The following is a 19,750-nucleotide window of genomic DNA, read 5'->3' as shown; positions in this document are numbered from 1 at the left end:
TACATAAATTGTACAAGAAACAGCTATAAGAGTGGAAAATGGTTGTCTCAGAGGAGTAGGGACCGGTGTGGGCAGAGATGGGGCAGAAGATTACTGTTTGTCATTATACACCTTGTATAATTTCTTGACTTTTAAAACTATGTGCATGTTTTACTTTGATTTAAAACTTAAAAAAAATATCTAATATATCGGAAGGCAGAGCAAGATGGCCAAAAACAGAAGACCTCACCAATTGTCCTCCCGACAGGAACACCAAATTGAACAACTATCCACTCAAAAAATCATCTTCATATGAATCAAAAATACGGTGAGTAATCACAGTACTTGGTTTTAATTTCATATTACAGAAAGAGACACTGAAGAGAGTACAAAAGAGTCTTGAATTGCTGATGCCACTCCTCCCCCATTCCCCACCAGCAGCTGTGTTGATCAGAGAGAGAACTGGCGTGCTTGGGGGAAGGAGAGTGCAATAATTGTGGGACTTTGCATTAGAACTCAGTGCTGCCTTGTCACAGTGGAAAGCAACCCCGGGCAGAACTCAGCTGGTGCCGCCAGAGGCAGCATTTAGACCAGCCATAGCCAGAGGGGAATCATAAAGCTCACTAAGCTTAGTCTCACTAAGCTCATTTGCATGTGATGAATAACACAGAGCTCACAGTAAAACAGGGAGCATAATTATCCAGTTTTCTAAATGAACAAGTCATTCTATGAATGTTATCCGGAATAGGTAAAGTGACTGGCCAGTGAATCAGAAACTGATTAACATATGGCTTAAGAGATTTTGATCTCTTAGCTATAAGATACACTAATGAAAGTTTCCTGTGGCAATAGTCCAAAAATGTTCACCATACCTCTTTCTTGATAGTAATCTGGGCATTTTGCTACTGTGGCTTCTCTAATATAATGGTTTTTATTTTGTTCTTATTTATGTGAGTTGGGGTTTCAAAATACTCTGATTTAAAGAAAAAAAAGAGGCCGAGCATGGTGGCTCACACCTGTAATCCTAGCACTTAGAGAGGCTGAGTGGGGAGGATCGTTTGAGGCCAGGAGTTTGAGACCAGCTTGGGCAACATAGCCAGATCCTATTTCTACAAACAGAAAATAATTCTTTAAAGAAAAATAAGATGGACCAGGCACTAGTGATTCATGCCTGTAATCCCAACACTTTAGGAGGCCAAGGCAGGAGGATTGCTTGATTCCAGGAGCTCAGGATCAACCTGGGCAACATGGTGAAACCCTGTCTTTACAAAAAATACCCAAAATTAGCTGGACATGGTGGCGTACGCCTGTAGTCCCAGCTACTCAGGAGGCTGAGATGGGAGGACTGCTTGAGCCTGGGAAGTCGAGGTTGCAGTGAGCTATGTTGGAACCACTGCACTCCAGCCTGGGTGACAAAGTGAGACCCTGTCTCCAAAACAAACAAACAAAAAAAATAGTCCAAGACTGTGGATATCCTCCACAGGGATATCAAGGTGCTGAAAAGCTCAGTAAGAATAATAACTGGTCAAACAGCTGTCAAAGAAGTATGATGTCTTTTTAGCCTCAGAGTCTCTGATCAAGCAGATCCCATGAATCCTTGGCCCAGGCCTAAATAAGGTGGGTGAGTTCCCTTCCCTGCTGACACACAACAAAAACATGGTGGCCAGAGTGGATGAGATGAAGTCCACAACCAAGTTTCAGATGAAGAAGGTGTTATGTCTGGCTGTGGCTGTTGGCCATGTGAAGATGACAGACGATGAGCTTGTACATAACATGCACCTGGCTGTCAACTTCCTAGTGTCATTACTCAAGAAAAATTGCCAAGACATTCGAGCTTTATATATTGAGAGCAATGTGGGCAAGCCCAGGCCCCTGTATTAAGCCACATTCTAGGCTCATGCCTGTAACCTCATCACTTTGGGAGGCCAAGGTGTGAGGATTGCCTTAGGCTATGAATTCAAGACCATCCCAAGCAACAAAGCAAGACTCCATTTCTATTTCAAATAATTATTTAAAAGGCACATTTTAATAAATTCTACTGCCACCAAAACAAAAACAAAAACAAAACAAAACAAAAACAATAAAGAAGAGAAATTATCTGGAAGCTGACTATGAAATGTGGTGTCAGGATTCTTCAATTCATTCCAATTTTCTGAAATCCATTAGATACAGTGCAACCAAACTGTGCTCAGTAGCCACTGGGACAGATAGAAAATTCTATAACTGGCTGGGCACGGTGGCTTATGGCTGTAATCCTAGCACTTTGGGAGGCCGAGGTGGGCAGATCACGAGGTCAGGAGATTGAGACCATCCTGGCTAACAGGGTGAAACCCCGTCTCCATTAAAATACAAAAAATTAGCCGGGCATGGTGGCACGTGCCTGTAGTCCCAGCTACTTGGGAGGCTGAGGCAGGAGAATTGCTTGAACCTGGGAGGCGGAGGTTTCAGTGAGGCAGGATCGCACCACTGCACTCCAGCCTGGTGAAAGAGCGAGACCCAGTCTCAAAAAAAAAAAAAAAAAGAAAAAAAGAAAAAGAAAATTCTATAACTAATGTGAAACAGTTTTATATAAGATAACATGTGCATGATGGAACAGAGTGAACATTTTTGCAAGACTTGTCAAAGCAAAATTCAGGATTTCAAACAAAAATGTGTACTCGTGAAGAGCAATTTGCTTTGTTTATACCCTCAGAGCAAAGTGGGCTATGCTCTCACTTTACTCTGCTATTAGTAATGATAATTTAAAAAAGCTAATACTTGATGTATCTGTTAGGATAGGCTAGCTTATACAGTGGTAAACAAACAAACAAAACTCAATGGCAACACAATGCTTATTTCTTGCTTATGCTAAGTTATCCTCTATGGGCTGGCAGAGAGCTCTTGTTTATCAGCTACACAGAAATCCAGGCTAATAGAGCAACCAACATCTTCAGCATCGATGGTTGCCATGGCAGAGGGAAAGAGAAGCAGAAGAGTCTCAAAGCAGCAAATAAATGCTTCAGAGACAAAGCGATCCATTCTTTCTGCTCAAACCCATTGGTCTTTCCCAATCACTTGAAAACTAGGAAATGAAATCCTGCCATGTGCTCAGAAGGCAGAACACCAGAAATATTTAGTGAAGAGCACGAATGGTCTATCATTCACTATGTGCCAAGGGCTGTTCTAATTATATGACAGGAATTATTTCAGCTAAGTCTCATAATAATCTTGTGAAATAGGTACTATTAATGTTATCATCATTCCCATTTTATAGATGAAATAACTGAGGCACCAAGAGGCTAAGTAACCTGCTCAAAGTCACATAGATAATAGATGGGAAAAGCTGAGGATTTAAACCTAAGCATTCTTGCCCCAGAGTCTGTGTGCTTAACCACAAAGCCATGATATCTCTCACTAGGTGGAAAAATTTGAGAAACCCTGCCACAGGCAATGGAGAGCCACTAAATGATTTTTTAAGCAGGAGAGTGTGAGTCAATCAGATTTGGCATTTAAAAGCTCCCTCTAGAGAGCACGGTGAAGGATTAGTTTAACCAGATTTAGACTAAGGCCAGAAGGCTATTTGCAGAGTGAGGAGATGAAGATGGGGAGGGCTTGAACTGAGGTACAATCACCACTCATCGCAATTAACTGGTTTGTTGTTGTTGTTGTTGTTGTTGTTGTTTTGAGACAGGGTAACAGGGTACATTGGAGGTTGGAGGGGTGGTTCTTACTGTGTTGCCCAGGCTGGATTCCAACTCCTGGGCTCAAGTGATGCTCTGGCTTGGCATCCTGAGTAGCTAGGACTACAGGTATGTGGCACCACACCCAGTAACTGGTTAATCTTGACTATTTCAACTGAAAAATTGTTACGGTAATACCTATTTGGATGGGTTTTCTCAGGAAAAACACCCCAATGAACTTGTGTGTTTTTAAAAGTCAAGTCCCCTAGGCATGGCTAGAAGGGAAGAGACTTAGCCAGAAAATTTAATTGTTGTGATTAATAAAGTAATAGAAATGTTTAATTTTCCTCTGATGAGATGAAAGCTTTGAGGGATCCTGGTCTTGGGAGAAAGTAAAGAAATGGAGGAGAGGGTTTCACTAGAGTTTAGATAACTCTTAGCATCTGCTTACCATCTTCCCTGATTAATTATTTCCATGGAAGCCAGAGTGACCTTTTAAAACCACAAATCGGATCATGGTGTTTCCTTTTCCCCTAGTACAGTGCCTGATACTTAGAAATTTCTCATTAACATTGTGCTCAGTGAATGAATGAATGAGTGAATGAAAACACAAGCCAGATGGCAGGTGGATCCCTAAGGAAAAGGACAGCCAATGAGAAATTATCTGTAGCAAGGGTGGCTTTGTACGATGATGTTTAATAATCATTTTTCAGGAGTTGCCTGTTCTGTGCTATGCTTTAATCACTGTCCTCCACCCTTCCCAAATAACATTCAGTAAAAGTCTGCCACACAAAGCTCGCTGTTTTGTGAGAATTTAAGAAATGGAAGAAGAAAGAAATGTCTGGGCACCAGGCCAAACAATATCCAAAAAGGCAGGAGTCACAGAGGAGAGCTAATGAGTATTAGTGGGAGCACGTGTTCCAAGTGAGAGGCGACCAGAGTCCTCTGAAAATCTGGGGAGGGGGTGACGTTCTTATATCCTGGGTTAGGGGCTTGGACTCTTTTAGTTGGCTGTTGGAAAAAACAAGCTGGAGGACTTTGGGGTATCCACAACCCTTAGGTTACATAAGGATGATAAGTAATTCATAGGGTTGTTGTGAGGATTATATTGGGATAATTCATGTAAAGCGCTTAACACAGTGCCTAGCGCATAGTAAGAGCTCAGTGTTAGTTGTTGTCTTCCTTCACTTTCTTCCATTCCCTCCACTCCCTTTCTACCAGGCTCCATTCATTCTCTTCCAAGGACACGCAGGAGGCGTGCCCACCCCTTCCCTCCGCCCCCACCCAAGCCCCGCCCCCTGCTTCTCCACCGATTGGTTGCCGAGAGGCGGAGCTGAAGGAAGAGCCCAGTGCGGCGCGGTGGGGGCGGGGCGCATGCGCGGGCTGGGCAGGGTGGAGGTGGGGAGGAAGAGCTGCCGGAAGTAGGCGGCGGAGGTGGTAGCGGAGCTGACGGCAGCTGCCAGGGAAACCGAGGTGCGGGACGCAAGGCCAGCAGACAGACCGGCCAGAGGGTCATTTCTGCGTCCGGCACCCAGGAGGCTCGTGGTCTGCCTTTTCCTGGGCTGAGGGTCTCTGGCCCCGCAGCCTCTCCTGGCCGCGGGCCTGTCCCTAAGCCCGCCAAGGGGCGCCGCGCCGAGGGGCTGCGGAGTGGGGGACGGACGCCGCCGACCCGGGAAGGGGTGTCCGGCGGGGCCAGAGGAGAGGGCTCTCCCCGCTCAGGATTTGCCCCTGGGCGGGGGACCGGGAGTCCTCACCCCCGGACTGAGGCAGGGGTCTCTGGGGGCGAGGAGGGCGCGTCGCCCTCTGCCCCCGCCGGCACCCTGGCCATGACAGGCAAGTCGGTGAAGGACGTGGATCGGTACCAGGCTGTCCTGGCCAACCTGCTGCTGGAGGAGGATAACAAGTTTTGTGCGGATTGCCAGTCCAAAGGTAGCGCATCCCACCTGGCGGGCCAGGGGTCCAGCCGCGTCGGGGTGGTGGGGGTGGGCTGCTTGAAGAGGAGGTTTCTGGAGCTTAGGCCGCCCAACTCGGCTTATAAGTGGTAACGCGTGCTGCGTTTGCAATGAGCCTGCTGGGCTTTCTGCTCCTCGGGGATTGGTGTGGGGAGAACTTGCGAGGGCGAGTGTGTGTGTGTCGGGGAGGATGGAAGTGATGGTGCGGGTGGAAGTTGCCTGGCGTGTTCAGGTGAGAATGTCTGTATTTGAGGGCCCTGAATGAGTTCTGGGCCGGCTGTCAGTCCAGAGCTCCCAGCATGTCACTTGCAAAGCTGGGGATGAACTGCAGTGCGTGCGTGCGTGTGTGTGTGTGTGTGTGTGTGTGTGTGTGTGTGTGAAAGAGAGAGAATGACGACGAGGAGGAGGGAAGTGAGATGGCGGAGAGGAAAACTGCTTAAATGATTTTTAAAGGTGGTGATTGTTGCTGCCTGCTCTTTGGTTAGCAACTCCTGTCATTTTGCAGCCTTGCTAAGATCTGACAAGAGTGCTTAGGTGGTTTTATTCCTCCTGGATATGTGCAGTGGGAAACTGCCTTATGCAGTGACACAGTGCGGATTTCTAGACAGCCTAGCCCTGGCTTGTAGAGTGCTTTGGAGGCCTATGTATGAGTGGTGGCAGAAACTAGCCGATTATGCCTGTAGTGCAGGATCCGTTTAATCAGTGGAGACAGAAAGATGAATTCGATGAGTTCGTTGCTTCTATGGTGATTACACTTCTAAAGGTGAAATATGATCATTGTAAATTGGCAGAACCATTTAGTCTTTGTTTTCTGTGCCCTAGAAGATACATAATTTGATACAATTAAAAGTCTGTACAATAGGAAATCTTGGTTATTAGTGAAATGTTGGCACTTGACACTTACACAAGCCGCTGTGAATCTTTTTTTCCGTATTTTCTAATTCTTTTGGCATATAATTGGAGGAGTTGGGAAAATTATTTTCCCTTTGGTTGGGGAGAAATGAATAGTTATAATTTGAGGGCGACTATGCAGTGGATTTGCCAGGGTTGTTTGCCGTATAGCGTAGTGGCATATACTATAAAACAAAGATTCAGTTATATTTGTATTTATATGTTTTGAGAAAGGAAGGAAATACTTAATTGATGCTTTCACTTAATTACCTTTTATTTTTGAAGAATAAGGTTATAAAAGGAGAACAGGGGAATGATACATGGACACCTAGTAATGTGTTTTGGTGACCTCTACCAATACATAAATGGAAGTGCCATTAGGAAAACAAATTCCTAGACTTATTTCCTGACTTTTTGCATTAGCAATAATTCATTTTAAAAAGTATTTTAGAATCAATTTATGTTGAGTAGGTTTGTGTCTTATAGGTTGATTACTGTTAGATCTTCTGTTAAATCTATTGGAAGAGTCGATTGATTTTAGGAGCGTATCTTGGCTTTATTCAAATTCCCTTATGTCCTCATGTGACAAATCTTGAGTCACAATGAAGCACCCACTGGAATGAGCATTGCTGCATTTGGAGAGTCAGATGCCATTTTGGTGACTAGAACCCCCCCGCCATTTCTCATATTACCCTTGTACTTACTCATATTCCAATAAAATACAGCATATAGAAGAGAGAGGCTGATTCACTACTTCTTCCTCCAAATTTCCATTGCTTTTTATTTATTTTATTTTTTATTTTTATTTTTTTGAGACAGATTTTCACTCTTGTCGCCCAGGGTGGAGTGCAATGGCGTAATCTCGGCTCACTGCAAACTCCGCCTCAGGGGTTCAAGGGATTCTTCTGCCTGAGCCTCCCGAGTACCTGAGATTACAGGTGCCCACCACCATGCTCAGCTGATTTTTGTATTTTTAGTAGAGACAGGGTTTCACCATGTTGGCCAGGTTGGTCTCGAACTCCTGACCTCAGGTCATCTACCCGTCTCGGCCTCCCAAAGTGCTGGGATTACAGGCATGAGTCACCACACCCAGCCCCAAATTTCCATTGCTTTTTATTAATAAGCTTACTGGGGATCAGGTTATGAAATATCAATTAATTCTTAATAAGAACTAGTAACTGCTGGCTTGTAAACTTTATTAACTACTGTTGATGGTAGACTCCTGGATCCTCAAACAATTTCTTTTCAAAAGTTCGTTTTACATTTTACCGGGTGGCTTCAGTGACTTGGTCATTGTATTAAAAATGAGATGATAATGGGTCAGTTATCTTTCGACTATGACAAATAGGCATTTGTTGGGGCCTCTGTTTATCCAATTTGTGAATTATCTATCCCATTCCACCCCTCAAAGCCCTCTCACTCTTTTTCCCCTACTATTTTCTAATTTCGGTTGTCATAATGATCATTTGGACAACTATCACATTGTTGAAGGAAAAGATGTTTGGATCAATAAATTGTTACCTGTTAGTGCTGATAAAAAAATACATTTCATTGGAGGAGGAATTTAAAAAGTGTTGGCTAAAATGAGAATTGGGTTTCAGTTTATTTACCTGTATTCCTGTGTCCTTTCCTGAAAAATTGGAAGTTAACTGTATAGGATATGGTGAGTGATTGCTCATCTATTAATATCCAGTTAGATGATGTGGCATAGACTGTAGAGCTATGAGCAGGCATTTTTGCAGTGTTCCAAAATATAACTCTTTGGCAATGACTTTTATTTTTAAATTCCTATACTTATTTAGAAACACTTATTAGTTAACTTTTAAGGTATGTGATTTAAACTTCAGAATAGAGGCTGGGTGTGGTGGCTCAAACCTGTAATCCCAGCACTTTGAGAGGCCGAGGATGGAGGATCAGTTGAGTCCAGGAGTTCAAGACCAGTCTGGGCAACATAGTGTGACCTTGTGGCTACAAATAATTTAGAAATTAGTTGGGTATGGTGGTGCGCATCTGTGGTCCCAGCTACTCAGGAGGCTGAGGCAGGAGGATCACCTGGGCACCTGAGCCCAGGAGGTCGAAGCTGCAGTGAGTCATGATCGAGTGCCACTGCGCTCCAGCCTGGGAAAGAGAGCAAGACCCCGTCTCAAAAACAAAACAAAACAAAACAAATAAGCATCAGAATAGAGAACAAGCATGTGTTCTTTTTACTTTGTACAAGTTTTGTTGATCCTGGGGTTTTTAACTTGCTTGGGCACGAGTCTCACCCGTTTCTGGGGCCACGAAGCCATTCCAGTAATTTCAGTGTGGGAAAGGAAACTTCTTTGGTGCTGCCTTTTTAAGAAATGCTATGATTTGCTCTAGGCTCAAGATGTGATTTCTTCATTACCCAAAGCCCTGGGGTTAACGTGACTTTTAGGGTGAGCTTTTGAATTGACTTAGGTAGTGATAGAACAGAGGACAAAAATACTGAAAATTCCAGATATGTGAATGGTTACTCTGGCTGATTTATTGAGGCTGGGTTCCATTTTTGGATATGGATCATACTTCCTTTGTACTTAGGGTCATACTGGTCCAAGATTTAACTTCTAGCTCTGCAGTTCCAGATTTTATCGGTGTGTCAGGAATAACTGCTAAGCCACCCCTTCAGAGACTATGTTTTAAACCGGACACTGTCTTATTTACTATGAAAGGATCTACAGTTGTCCTTTGGTATCCATGGGGGAAAGGCTCCAGGAACCTTCTGGGGTATTGAAATCCACAGATGCTCGAGTCCCTGATACAAATGGCGTAGTGCTTGCATATAACTTTTACACATCCTCCCTTATACTTTAAATCATCTCTAGATTACTTATAATACCTAATACAATGTTAATGCTATGCCAGTAGTTGTTACTCTGTATCATTTAGGGAATAATGACAAGGAAAAAAGTCTGCACATGTTCTGTACAGATGCAACCATCCATTTTTTACTGAATATTTTCTTTTTTTTTTTTTTTTGAGACAGGGTCTTGCTCTGCCGCCCAGGCTGGAGTGCAGTGGTGCAATTATAGCTCACTGTAGCCTCAGACTCAATCTGTCCTCCCACTTAGCCTTCCAAAGTGCTGGGACTACAGGCATGTGCCACAGGACCCAGCCATGTTTTCGAATATTTTCAATCTGCAGTTGGTTGAATCCACAGTTGCAGAATCCATTTCTAACAGAGGGCTGACTATACCTTTCTGATGACCTAAATATTTGTGTCCACTATTGGGACACTCCTTTCTTAGTGTCAAGGTTTGTGAGAAATTAAGAGCTGTTTGATGGGCAAAGATGTATTTATTCATTTACTGGATTGTCTGCAATTGAGACAGGGTCTCACTATGTTTCTCAGGCTGGTTCTAACTCCTGGGCTCAAGGACTCCTCCCGTCTCAGCCTCCCAAAGTGCTGGGATTACAGGTGTGACACATCATACCCGGCAGAGCAAAGAGTTAAAAGTACAAGACATTTGATCATCTTGAGGAATATTTACCTCAGACTGAAACACCATATGAAATTCTAGAGTCTGACAGAAAGTGTAATAAGTTTTTGCTTTTCCCTTCTTCTGCTACATCCTATCTCTGAAATGTTTCACCCCACCCAACACTGCCTGTGTTCCAACTCCTATTGTATATTTTTAAATTTACATTTAAATTTACTTTTTGAAAAAAGTAGCACTTTCATGTAGTTCAAAATTCAAAAGGTCCAAAGGGGAATATGTACAGTATAAAATCATTCTCCTGTCCCTCATCTCTGAGCCACCATTTTCCCTCCCTGGAAGTAACCAGTGTTGGCAATTTCTTTTCTTTTCCTTTTTTTTTTTTTTTTTTTGTGTGTGTGTGTGTGTGTGAGACAGAGTTTTGCTTTTGTCGCCCAGGCTGGAGTGCAACGGCGAGATCTTGGCTCACTGTAACCTCTTCCTCCCGGGTTCAAGTGATTCTCCTGCCTCAGCCTCCCAAGTAGCTGGGCGCCCTCTATTTTTAATAGAGATGGGGTTTCACCATGTTGGTCAGGCTGGCCTCGACCTCCTGACCTCGGGTGATCGACTCGCCTCGGCCTCACAAAGTGCTGGGATTACAGGTGTGAACCACCATACCTAGCCCATTGTTGGCAATTTCTTACGTGACTTTTAAGAGATAATATATGCGTAGACAAACAACAACATTTATTTATTTATTTATTTATTTATTTTATTTTTTTTTTTTTTTTGAGACGGAGTCTTGCTCTGTCACCCAGGCTGGAGTGCAGTGGCCGGATCTCAGCTCACTGCAAACTCCTCCTCTCGGGTTCATGCCATTCTCCTGCCTCAGCCTCCCGAGTAGCTGGGACTACAGGCACCCGCCACCTCGCCCGGCTAGTTTTTTTGTATTTTTTGGTAGAGACGGGGTTTCACCGTGTTAGCCAGGATGGTCTCGATCTCCTGACCTCGTGATCCGCCCATCTCGGCCTCCCAAAGTGCTGGGATTACAGGCTTGAGCCACCGCGCCCGGCCAACAACAACATTTAAATATGTTTCTTTGCAGTGCTTTTATGCAAACGGTAGCATATTACCCACAGCTCTTGACATCTGCATTCTTCAATCAATAGAACATGGAGAGCATTCACTTTCCATGCACATTGAGGAGTGCTTTGCTCTTTGAAGGTGTTTTCTAAGGCTACGACCAAGTTATCTTGATTAAGTTGAAAGATATTCTTAAATGATTTGGAAGACACTGCTCTCTCTCTCTCTTTTTTTTTGAGACAGAGTCTTGCTAAGTGCAATGGCGCTATTTTGGCTCACTGCAAACTCCACCTCCTGGGGTCAAGTTCTCCTGCCTCAGCCTCCTGAGTAGTGGGGATTACAGGCACCTGACTAACTTTTATATTTTTAGCAGAGACAAGGTTTCACCATGTTGTCAAGGCTGGTCTCGAACTCCTGACCTCAAGTGATCTGCCCACCTTGGCCTCCCAAAATGCTGGGATTACAGGCACAAGCCACCACGCCCAGTGGACTCTGTTCTCTTTGAAGGCATCTTAGAAAGTGTCCTAGGCCCATAGACACATATAAGCCTACCGTTAAGATGGCAGAGAGGCAGAATAATGGAAGAGTCTGTAGACTTCGTGTTGAAACAGCTAGTTAAACGCCTTTACTTTGCCTATTGCAGCTTGGTGACCTGATTCCACATACACCTAACTTTCTCAGTTTAATTTTCCTAGTTTGAAAAACGAAAGTGCTTTGTAAGCTAATGTGTTACACAAATGTCTGCATTATTTATTTTCACCATTGCTGATCATAAATTTTTTTATCTTGATTTTATTAGTTTTACTTTTGACTTTATTCCCTTAAGATAGTCTGGTGGCCGGGCGCGGTGGCTCAAGCCTGTAATCCCAGTACTTTGGGAGGCCGAGACGGGCGGATCACGAGGTCAGGAGATCGAGACCATCCTGGCTAACACGGTGAAACCCCGTCTCTACTAAAAATACAAGAAAATTAGCCGGGCGAGGTGGCGGGCGCCTGTAGTCCCAGCTACTCGGGAGGCTGAGGCAGGAGAATGGCGTGAACCCGGGAGGCGGAGCTTGCAGTGAGCCGAGATCGCGCCACTGCACTCCAGCCTGGGGCACAGAGCAAGACTCCGTCTCAAAAAAAAAAAAAAAAAAAAAAAAAAAAAAGATAGTCTGGTTACTGGAAGCCACAGTTAGAATGACTCACCCAGTAATTCCCTAGTCTTTAAGCCAAAACCATTTTCTATATATGGAGTTCTGGCATTTTTGCAAAAATGTGCTTTATGGTACCCTTGAGGATGGTCTCTGGATGTTTCCTGATTTCAAACTCGTATGGAAGATTAGACCAGGGAATTTCTTTGTGTAGAAATTTTCTCATAGTTGTCTTAAATTTCAACTCATGTACATTAATCTTTAGCTTTGCTTTACATTTGTTTTCTGTTGATAGCCAAGTCATTGCTTATTAAATATTCCTTAGAAATGAACTTTCCTATCAATTTTAAATTATTTCAGCTGTATCTGTGGCACTTTTTTTTTCTTTTGAGATGGAGTCTCGCTCTGTTGCCCAGGCTGGAGTGCAGTGGCGCAGTCTTGGCTCACTGCAACCTCCGCTTCCCGGGTTCAAGCAATTCTCCTGCCTCAGCCTCCTGAGTAGCTGGGATTACAGGCTCCTTCCACCACACCCAGCTAATATTTTGTATTTTTAGTAGAGACAGAGTTTCATCATATTGGCCAGACTGGTCTTGAACCCCTGACCTCAGGTGATCCGCCCACCTTAGCCTCTCAAAGTGCTGGGATTACAGGCGTGAGCCACCACGTTCAGTCTGTGGCACCTTTTAAAAAGTAAAAATTCCAATGGAGCTAAACAACAGAAGGAGTTCTGCTTCCATTTCTAGTTGTTAAATGCCTTTCTCTAGCCAAGATCACATACATTTCTGGGTTTTTACAGCTAGTGCACTGTAACTCTTGACAGTCATGCTTAGATTGATACAGTTTTACTGAAAGTAATTTATCAAAATCCCCATTAGATTGTCTTTTAATGTCAACATATTAAACCTGTTCCCTGAGAGATACTTTCGTATTTGTTCTCCTTGCCCTTTAAATATCATTTGGTGCCAGTGAGATGAAGAATAGAAAATGTAATATCTTTTAGGGGAACTTCGCAAGCCTGAGATCCCCTACTACATATAGTCATTCAGAAAATGTTTCTTAAGCACTTACTACCTACTTTTTCTCAGACATTGTACCAGGATATATAGATTAAAAGAAAGGGTTTTTGGTCTCAAGGATTTTACGGTCAAATGGGGAAGCAGATGTGTACAAATATAAATGATGCAATATAGAAATTATTGTGGCATGGTATACAGGGAGAAATGAAAGCACCGAAGAAGGCAAAGAAGTCTTCCTCAGGAAGTCATGGCTTCAAAGAGAAAAGTAGGCTGTGTCTTAAAGGATAAGCATGATTTGCCAAGTGAATTTAGGGAACTTTGCATTCTAGGAAGAGGGAACAGAATGTGTAAAGTCTCCGAGGTGCACTGTTTTGTGTGTGTGTGTGTCGGGGGGATTCTTTAGTATATTTTGACTGCATTTTGAGGAGCAATGAGGAGTAGAGTTTGATAGGTAGTTAGGATCCTGTAAGGTTAAAACCTGAGCTCTGTGGTTGACTTGCTCCGTGACATAGAGATTTTGAATATGCACTATGCTTTAGACTTCCTGTTGTATAAGAAGCCCATAGTATTGTAGGTCCACCTGCTATTCACATGGGGTTATAAATACTGCTGGCATGAAACGCTTCCTAATCGCTGAATAGTAAGAAAGGTCTGAGCACGGTGCCCATAAATTCTCCATTGAAATGTACCTTTGTGGGTACGTTAAATTATTTTAGCATAAGTCTAGTGAAGTGCCAGAAGTAGATATTATGTTATTTCTGGAGCTCATGATGTTGATTTTTGAGGCTGAACATGCTCTTAGGCTCAAGCAGGTCATATTTGGAATACCTGATGTGTGCTCCTGGTTGCTCAGTGCTTAGGATGCATAAACAGGTAGCAGCAGTCTCATCTCTCAGTATATATACTTTTCAGCAAATCTTTTTTTTTCTAGATAAATTAGAAAACTACCTTCTTTCTGCATTTTTCATCTGATGTCATTATGGTATGTAGGTGGCAGCTTTCTTGGGCACAGTTGTCTATATAACTGTTCACCACATGAGTCATTGTCTGTTTCTGTTCTTCTGCCTGAAAATTCCATCTTGGAAATTGTGTCATGCAATCAGTGACTGCAACATTCTACTTGTTATGTACATTGCCACTGGCTGTATATGTTATGTTGATGGACTCTACTTGCGCTACAGAGAAGGAATAAAGTGACTTATTAAATTGAGTCAGACTCAGTTCCTCCAAATACCAATGGTATTTCCTGTAAAAATGATGCCAAGCAAGAATCTGCATAAAACATACATATGCTTTACACTGTAAGCACACAGTGCCTATCTTTTGTTATTGTGTCTGTTTAAATCCTTATCACAGTTGTACTCCTGTTTGATCAAGTGGCCAGTTTAACTAGATACTAGCTTTAAAGAAGTTCTGTATTGGCCCCTGGAATGTGACAGTTCATACCACATTGAAAAGGTAAGAACCAAGTCTTTGTAGAGTAGAACACCTTAAAGTTAATCCACTGTTATCAAATTCCTCTATTGTTAAAGCAACAGTCCTGTATTGGCTAATTTTAAAAATTGTAATGTGCCACACTTTACCCGTCCCTAGAATGTAAGCTAGGGGACAGGGGTCTATACCTGTTTTGTTCACTGTAGTATTCCCAGTACCTAGAACAGTGCTTGGCACAGACCAAGCTCTCAGTAAATATTTGTTTGAATGCATGAATTGATTTTGTCATCTGTAAATGTTTTGTTTCATATTAGAAGATACCTTTTCTAGGTTATCTGAATAATTGTTTTAATTCTTAGGAAAGCTATTAATTTTCTGAAAAATAAGTTTTGAAATATGTTTGGAAGGCCCTATGTCAGTCAAGGACCAGTCAGGAACAGAAGCCACTGTTGGTCTTATAAGCAGAGGGAATTTAAAATAGGGAATAGGTTACACGGTTGCTAGAAAAGCCAAGAAGCTAAACGGGCTGGTGAGGCACCCCATCGATTAGCAATGCCTGGGAACTACTGTGCCCACAAGGAAAATAGACGGTGCACTGGTGTCACCAAGGGCTGGAAGTCCCTGTGGTCTGGTGTGAGTGGAAGCATGGAAAGAGGAGCTGTCTGGTGAGAGCTGGAACTAGGCCGAGTGAGAGAGTGTATTACCCTGGCTGCTCCCTGCTCCTGCCTCTTATCCTCGTCAGTGCCTCCCGTTGATGGAACTTATCCCGAAATCAGTTGGCAAAGGGAGCCTGGGAGATGTAGTTCCCTGTGATCCCAGCGCAAACAGGCAAAGACACAAAGGCACTGAATTCTCCAAGATGTAATTTCTTTCCCCTTATAGTATTTGAATTATTTTGGACAAGAGAACAGAAGGTTTTCCGGCGGATACAACATTGAGTGCTTCTAAAGGATCTTGACTGTTGCTGAAACAATTATTAGTCCCAGCAAGTAATGTAACAACTCAGTCATAGTTTATATACTTAGGGGGTATGACTAGGCAAATTGGCTCCTATATTGAAATGTATTTGACTGTTGGCTGCTGCCAGGAGCAACTTAGGTTACTCAGAAAATAAGTTCCCACCCTGTCAATTCTGAGAAGTCTTAGGTATGGTGTATCCACATTGAGTACATCTACAACTGGACAGCTTGAATTAATAACACAGAAGCCATACACAGAGAATGTTGAAGATTGCAGCCTTAAAACATGGTACAGCTCACTCTTTTTTTTTTTTTTTTTTTTCTTTCGTTTTTTTGGAGACAGAGTCTTGCTCTGTTGCCAAGGCTGGAGTACTTTGATGCCGTCTCAGCTCACTGCCATCTCTGACTCCCGGGTTCAAGTGATTCTCATGCCTCAGCCTTCCAGGTAGCTGGGATTATAAGTGTGTGCCTCCATGCTCAGCTAATTATTTGTATTTTTAGAGTAGAGACAGGGTCTCACCACATTGGCCAGGCTGGTCTCAAACTCCTGGCCTCAAGTGATCCACCCTCCTTGGCCTCCCAAAGTGCTGGGATTGCAGACGTGAGCCACCAAGCCCGGGCCTCAGCTCAGTCTTTTCTTTATAGTTAAGGTGACTGCGGTGTGGCTGTTTTATCTTGTGCTGCATGTCAGTTTGACTAGTCTTACTGATTTGTTTGTTTTACCCCACAACTTCAGATAAGTTTGCACTGGGTGAGGCAGGCAAGATCACTGGGTCTGTTTTCTTCTACCCTGACCTGAAAAAATATTTTGTCTTGTAAGGAATGTTGCTGCTGCTCCATTTAAGGGCAGAGCTTTCCAAGTTGTGGCTACTTGTTTTCTTCTTGATTATAAAAGTGTCTAATGAGTTATATGAGACAAGTTCAGCCCTTTCTAGAAGTGCTTTTTTTGTCAATCAGGTCACCTGCATTTGGGCCCTTGCTATATTAATGGAATTGGTGGAACTAGGCCAGCAGAGTTTTCAGTGCAGTGTGAGTATGTTTGCTTTTAGGCTGTTACTTCCCACAGAGGCCGCAGATAAAGGACTCTCATTGTTTGAGTGAAGTTACCAACTGTAACAATTGCATAGGTTTCCTTGTTTCTTTCTTTTCTCCAAAAAACTCATTTCCTCTTGGCAGGCGGTTACTATAATTCACAGGTGTAATGAAAATGTAATTTGGGATTTGAAAAAGCATATCAGACTGCTTTCCAGAGTACCGGTTCTTTTCAACTGGTCCATTTCAACTTAAGAGATCCATCTATGCATTTTTGAAGCTTCACATTTAATAAACATAATATTTCACTGCTATGTTTGACTATTCCGTTTCCTACACTTTTTCCTTCCCTACCCCACTCTTCTGGATCCTGTGTTTCCCCACAGGCTTTGTGAATGCCGGTCCACTGATGGCTGAACTGCAGGTCTCTCCCCAGTGGACAGCCCCAGAGATGAGCCAGATCTGCCTCAGCTGTGGCCATCCGTCAGCGTAAGGTTGCTCTGGGGGTCGTCTTCAGTTTGTCCAGCTCTTCCCCTTATCCCCCATCCTCCCTCATGTGTGGCTGAAGCTTGCCCTGGAATCCCTCCTTTGTAGCATGTCACTGGGTAGTAGTAGAATTTTATTATTGTTGCTTCTTTTCATTTTCAATTAATGTTAAGTGATTCTCTGACAAGTTTTGTTGACCATAGCCCTCTTTTCCCCTCAGTTTACAGATTTCCTGTAGGAATTCTGGTTTGCTTTTAAATACATATAGAATGCAGTTTATTTAAGTTCTGGATTTCATAAGCTCACTTGGAAAATGCTTTTTTTAAAAAAAAAATTTCAGGTCGAAGCTTCCAAGAAGAAATTTCTTAATCTGAAACAACGAGAACTGGGTTCCTCAGGCCTCATGTCATTTCCCCTCACCCACAAACCAAATGTGTAATGCTCTCATTTTATGATGTGTTGAAACAGTGAAGCAAATGCGAGAGGGGGAGAGACCTACTCTCAGCTGTAGCTGATAAGCGTGTCCTAGCATGGTGATTTGAGCAATTAGAGCACCTTTTCTTTTCCTTTTCTTCAAATAGCCATGCTGTCTTTTGCAGCAGTTGCTGGTGATGGAAGACCATAAATCCCCAGGCTCTGTCTACCACAGAGCTTACGTCTTTAGATGTGGGTTTACATGTTAATCCTGCAGTGTTACTTCACCTCATTGGTCCGAAGTGCGCACACAGTATATTTTGTTGTTTAACTTCCTCTTTTCTTGTCTAACTGGAAGTCCCCAAATGTGTGGATTTAGAAAATAGTTCTCTAGTGTTTCTAGTTTTGAGTTAAGGAAATTTTGTCTGAATATTATTTAGGTGGTTGTTTTTGTTCTATGCCTTCAAAAATAATTTCGTACAGGATTTTCTGTGTGAACCGGTGACATCATATGCTGTAGTGTAAAGCTTGTAGAGAAGGGGGCATCGGTGTATTTTTGTTGTTGTTGACACTTTATCACTCCTTGTAACTGACACAAACTCTGAGAAGAGAAACAGGAAGGAAACTCCCTGTTCTTACCATGATGCTTTTGTTCAAAATAGCTGAAAACAGCAGAGCTGACGGAAACCAATTTGAGTGTGACAGCTGATTTGAGAAGGAAAGAATTAAGAGATGCAGGTGCTTCTGCTATGTTGAAATCATTTTTACTGAAAGATTAGCTGTTCGGAACAGGGATTGACTTTGTCTCTCTGAAAGTAGGCATGAAGAGTTCGGTTAGAGGAACTGTTACAGATGGAGGAGAAACTTGAGGAAAGGTCTTGCCTGTAGTGTGACTACAGTATTAATATTCCCAGATTATATGAAAGAGAAAGGAAGCTTCATTAAATGCAACATTGGAATCAGGAAGACTCCAGCTTGGCTCCTCTGAGCATTCTAACTTGTTCTGAGTCTAGTCTCAACAGAAGTAGCCTGACACACGTGGCTCAGATCAAGGGTCCATATTATGGGCAGAGTAAAAATAGGTCCCAGTTTCATTAGACTTCTCATACATTTAAGGAAAGAAAGATTTGTTGCCATAGTTGTTTTCTGTCTTACGGGATTTTAGGAGCTGGGGAGATGGGAGGATCCCTGTGCTTATAATCAGTAAATGCTGGTTGTTTTTTTTAAACAACAACAACAACTTTATCTTTTATGATTATGAAACCTATACCCCATGATAAAAATCACTGGAAAGTATGAAAAATATAATGATGCTGAAGGTATTTTTCATAATTCTTTTTTTTTTTTTTGAGACAAGGTCTCTCGCTCCGTCACCCAAGCTGGAGTACAGTGGTACAATCTCAGCTCACTGCAACCTCTGTCTACCAGGCTCAAGCAGTTCTTCTGGCTAAGCCTTCCGAGTAGCTGGGACTACAGGTGCACACCACCACGCCCAGCTAATTTTTGTATTTTTAGTACAGACAGGGTTTTGCCATGTTGCCCAGGCTAGTCTCGAACTCCTGAGCTCACATCATCTGCCTGCCTTGGCCTGCCAGAGTGCCGGGATTACAGGCATCAACCATCACACCCAGCCTTATTTTTCATAATTTTTATCACCCATTTACTTAAGCTTATACCATAATGATTTTATATCATTCGTTTTTGCTTAACATTTATTATAAGCTTATTTCATGATGTTAAAAACATTTAAATACCTTTTTTGTATCCCATCATTAGAATATGTCATTATTATCTCTTGCCCAATTGTTAATATTTGAGTTTTCAACTTTTCAACAATACAAATAAGGAAGTATAAATTTTTGTGGTGTTGTTAGAGTGATGGGTTATTTATGTGTTCAGATTTGAGTAGTCAAGTGGGCCCTCTAATTGAAAAAGTTACCAGGGGGATTCTCTGGGTTGAGCCCACGTAGAGACGGCTTTGCTCTGGGCGTTATTCTGAACTGCTTCATTGCAGTAGATGTCTGCTAAGGCAAGGAATGGGGAACTTGGGAGAACCCTCGTTTCTCCAGAAGGGACGTAAGGAACATAAGGGACATAAGGAGCATAAAGAACAGCTTTATGGGTCATATCACAGCAAGATGGGCCGGCACTTTCACATTATATACCTGATGTGCAGAAATACCCTTGTGCCAATGACTAGCATCTTAGGTTGTTCATATAGTCCTCATTGACTTAAACTTAGTCCTCTAGGAAAATGGATTAGAGGTCCTACATTAGT

At 42.7% G+C, this 19,750-nt stretch overlaps 1 protein-coding gene across 4 annotated transcripts in view; it reads left to right on the top strand.

The window, feature by feature from the left end:
• Window positions 1-287: 287 nt before the first annotated feature.
• LOC105494805 (small ArfGAP2) overlaps window positions 288-19,750 on the top strand; it is a 54,976-nt gene continuing 35,513 nt past the window's right edge. Inside the window, exon 1 of one of the 4 annotated variants that reach the window (XM_071095362.1) lies at window positions 288-307. In XM_071095362.1, the coding sequence (XP_070951463.1) occupies window positions 292-307 (16 nt within the window). In that variant the 5' untranslated portion in view covers window positions 288-291. Of the gene's footprint in view, window positions 308-5,044; window positions 5,568-17,040; window positions 17,067-19,750 lie in introns of those variants that run through there. The other 3 variants (XM_011763648.2, XM_071095371.1, XM_071095380.1) reach the window with 3 other exon arrangements.

Source organism: Macaca nemestrina, chromosome 1, assembly GCF_043159975.1.
Source record: "Macaca nemestrina isolate mMacNem1 chromosome 1, mMacNem.hap1, whole genome shotgun sequence".
NCBI lineage: Eukaryota > Metazoa > Chordata > Mammalia > Primates > Cercopithecidae > Macaca > Macaca nemestrina.
The sequence above is the reverse complement of the archived record's forward strand: the minus strand, read 5'-3'. Positions and strand labels throughout refer to the sequence as shown.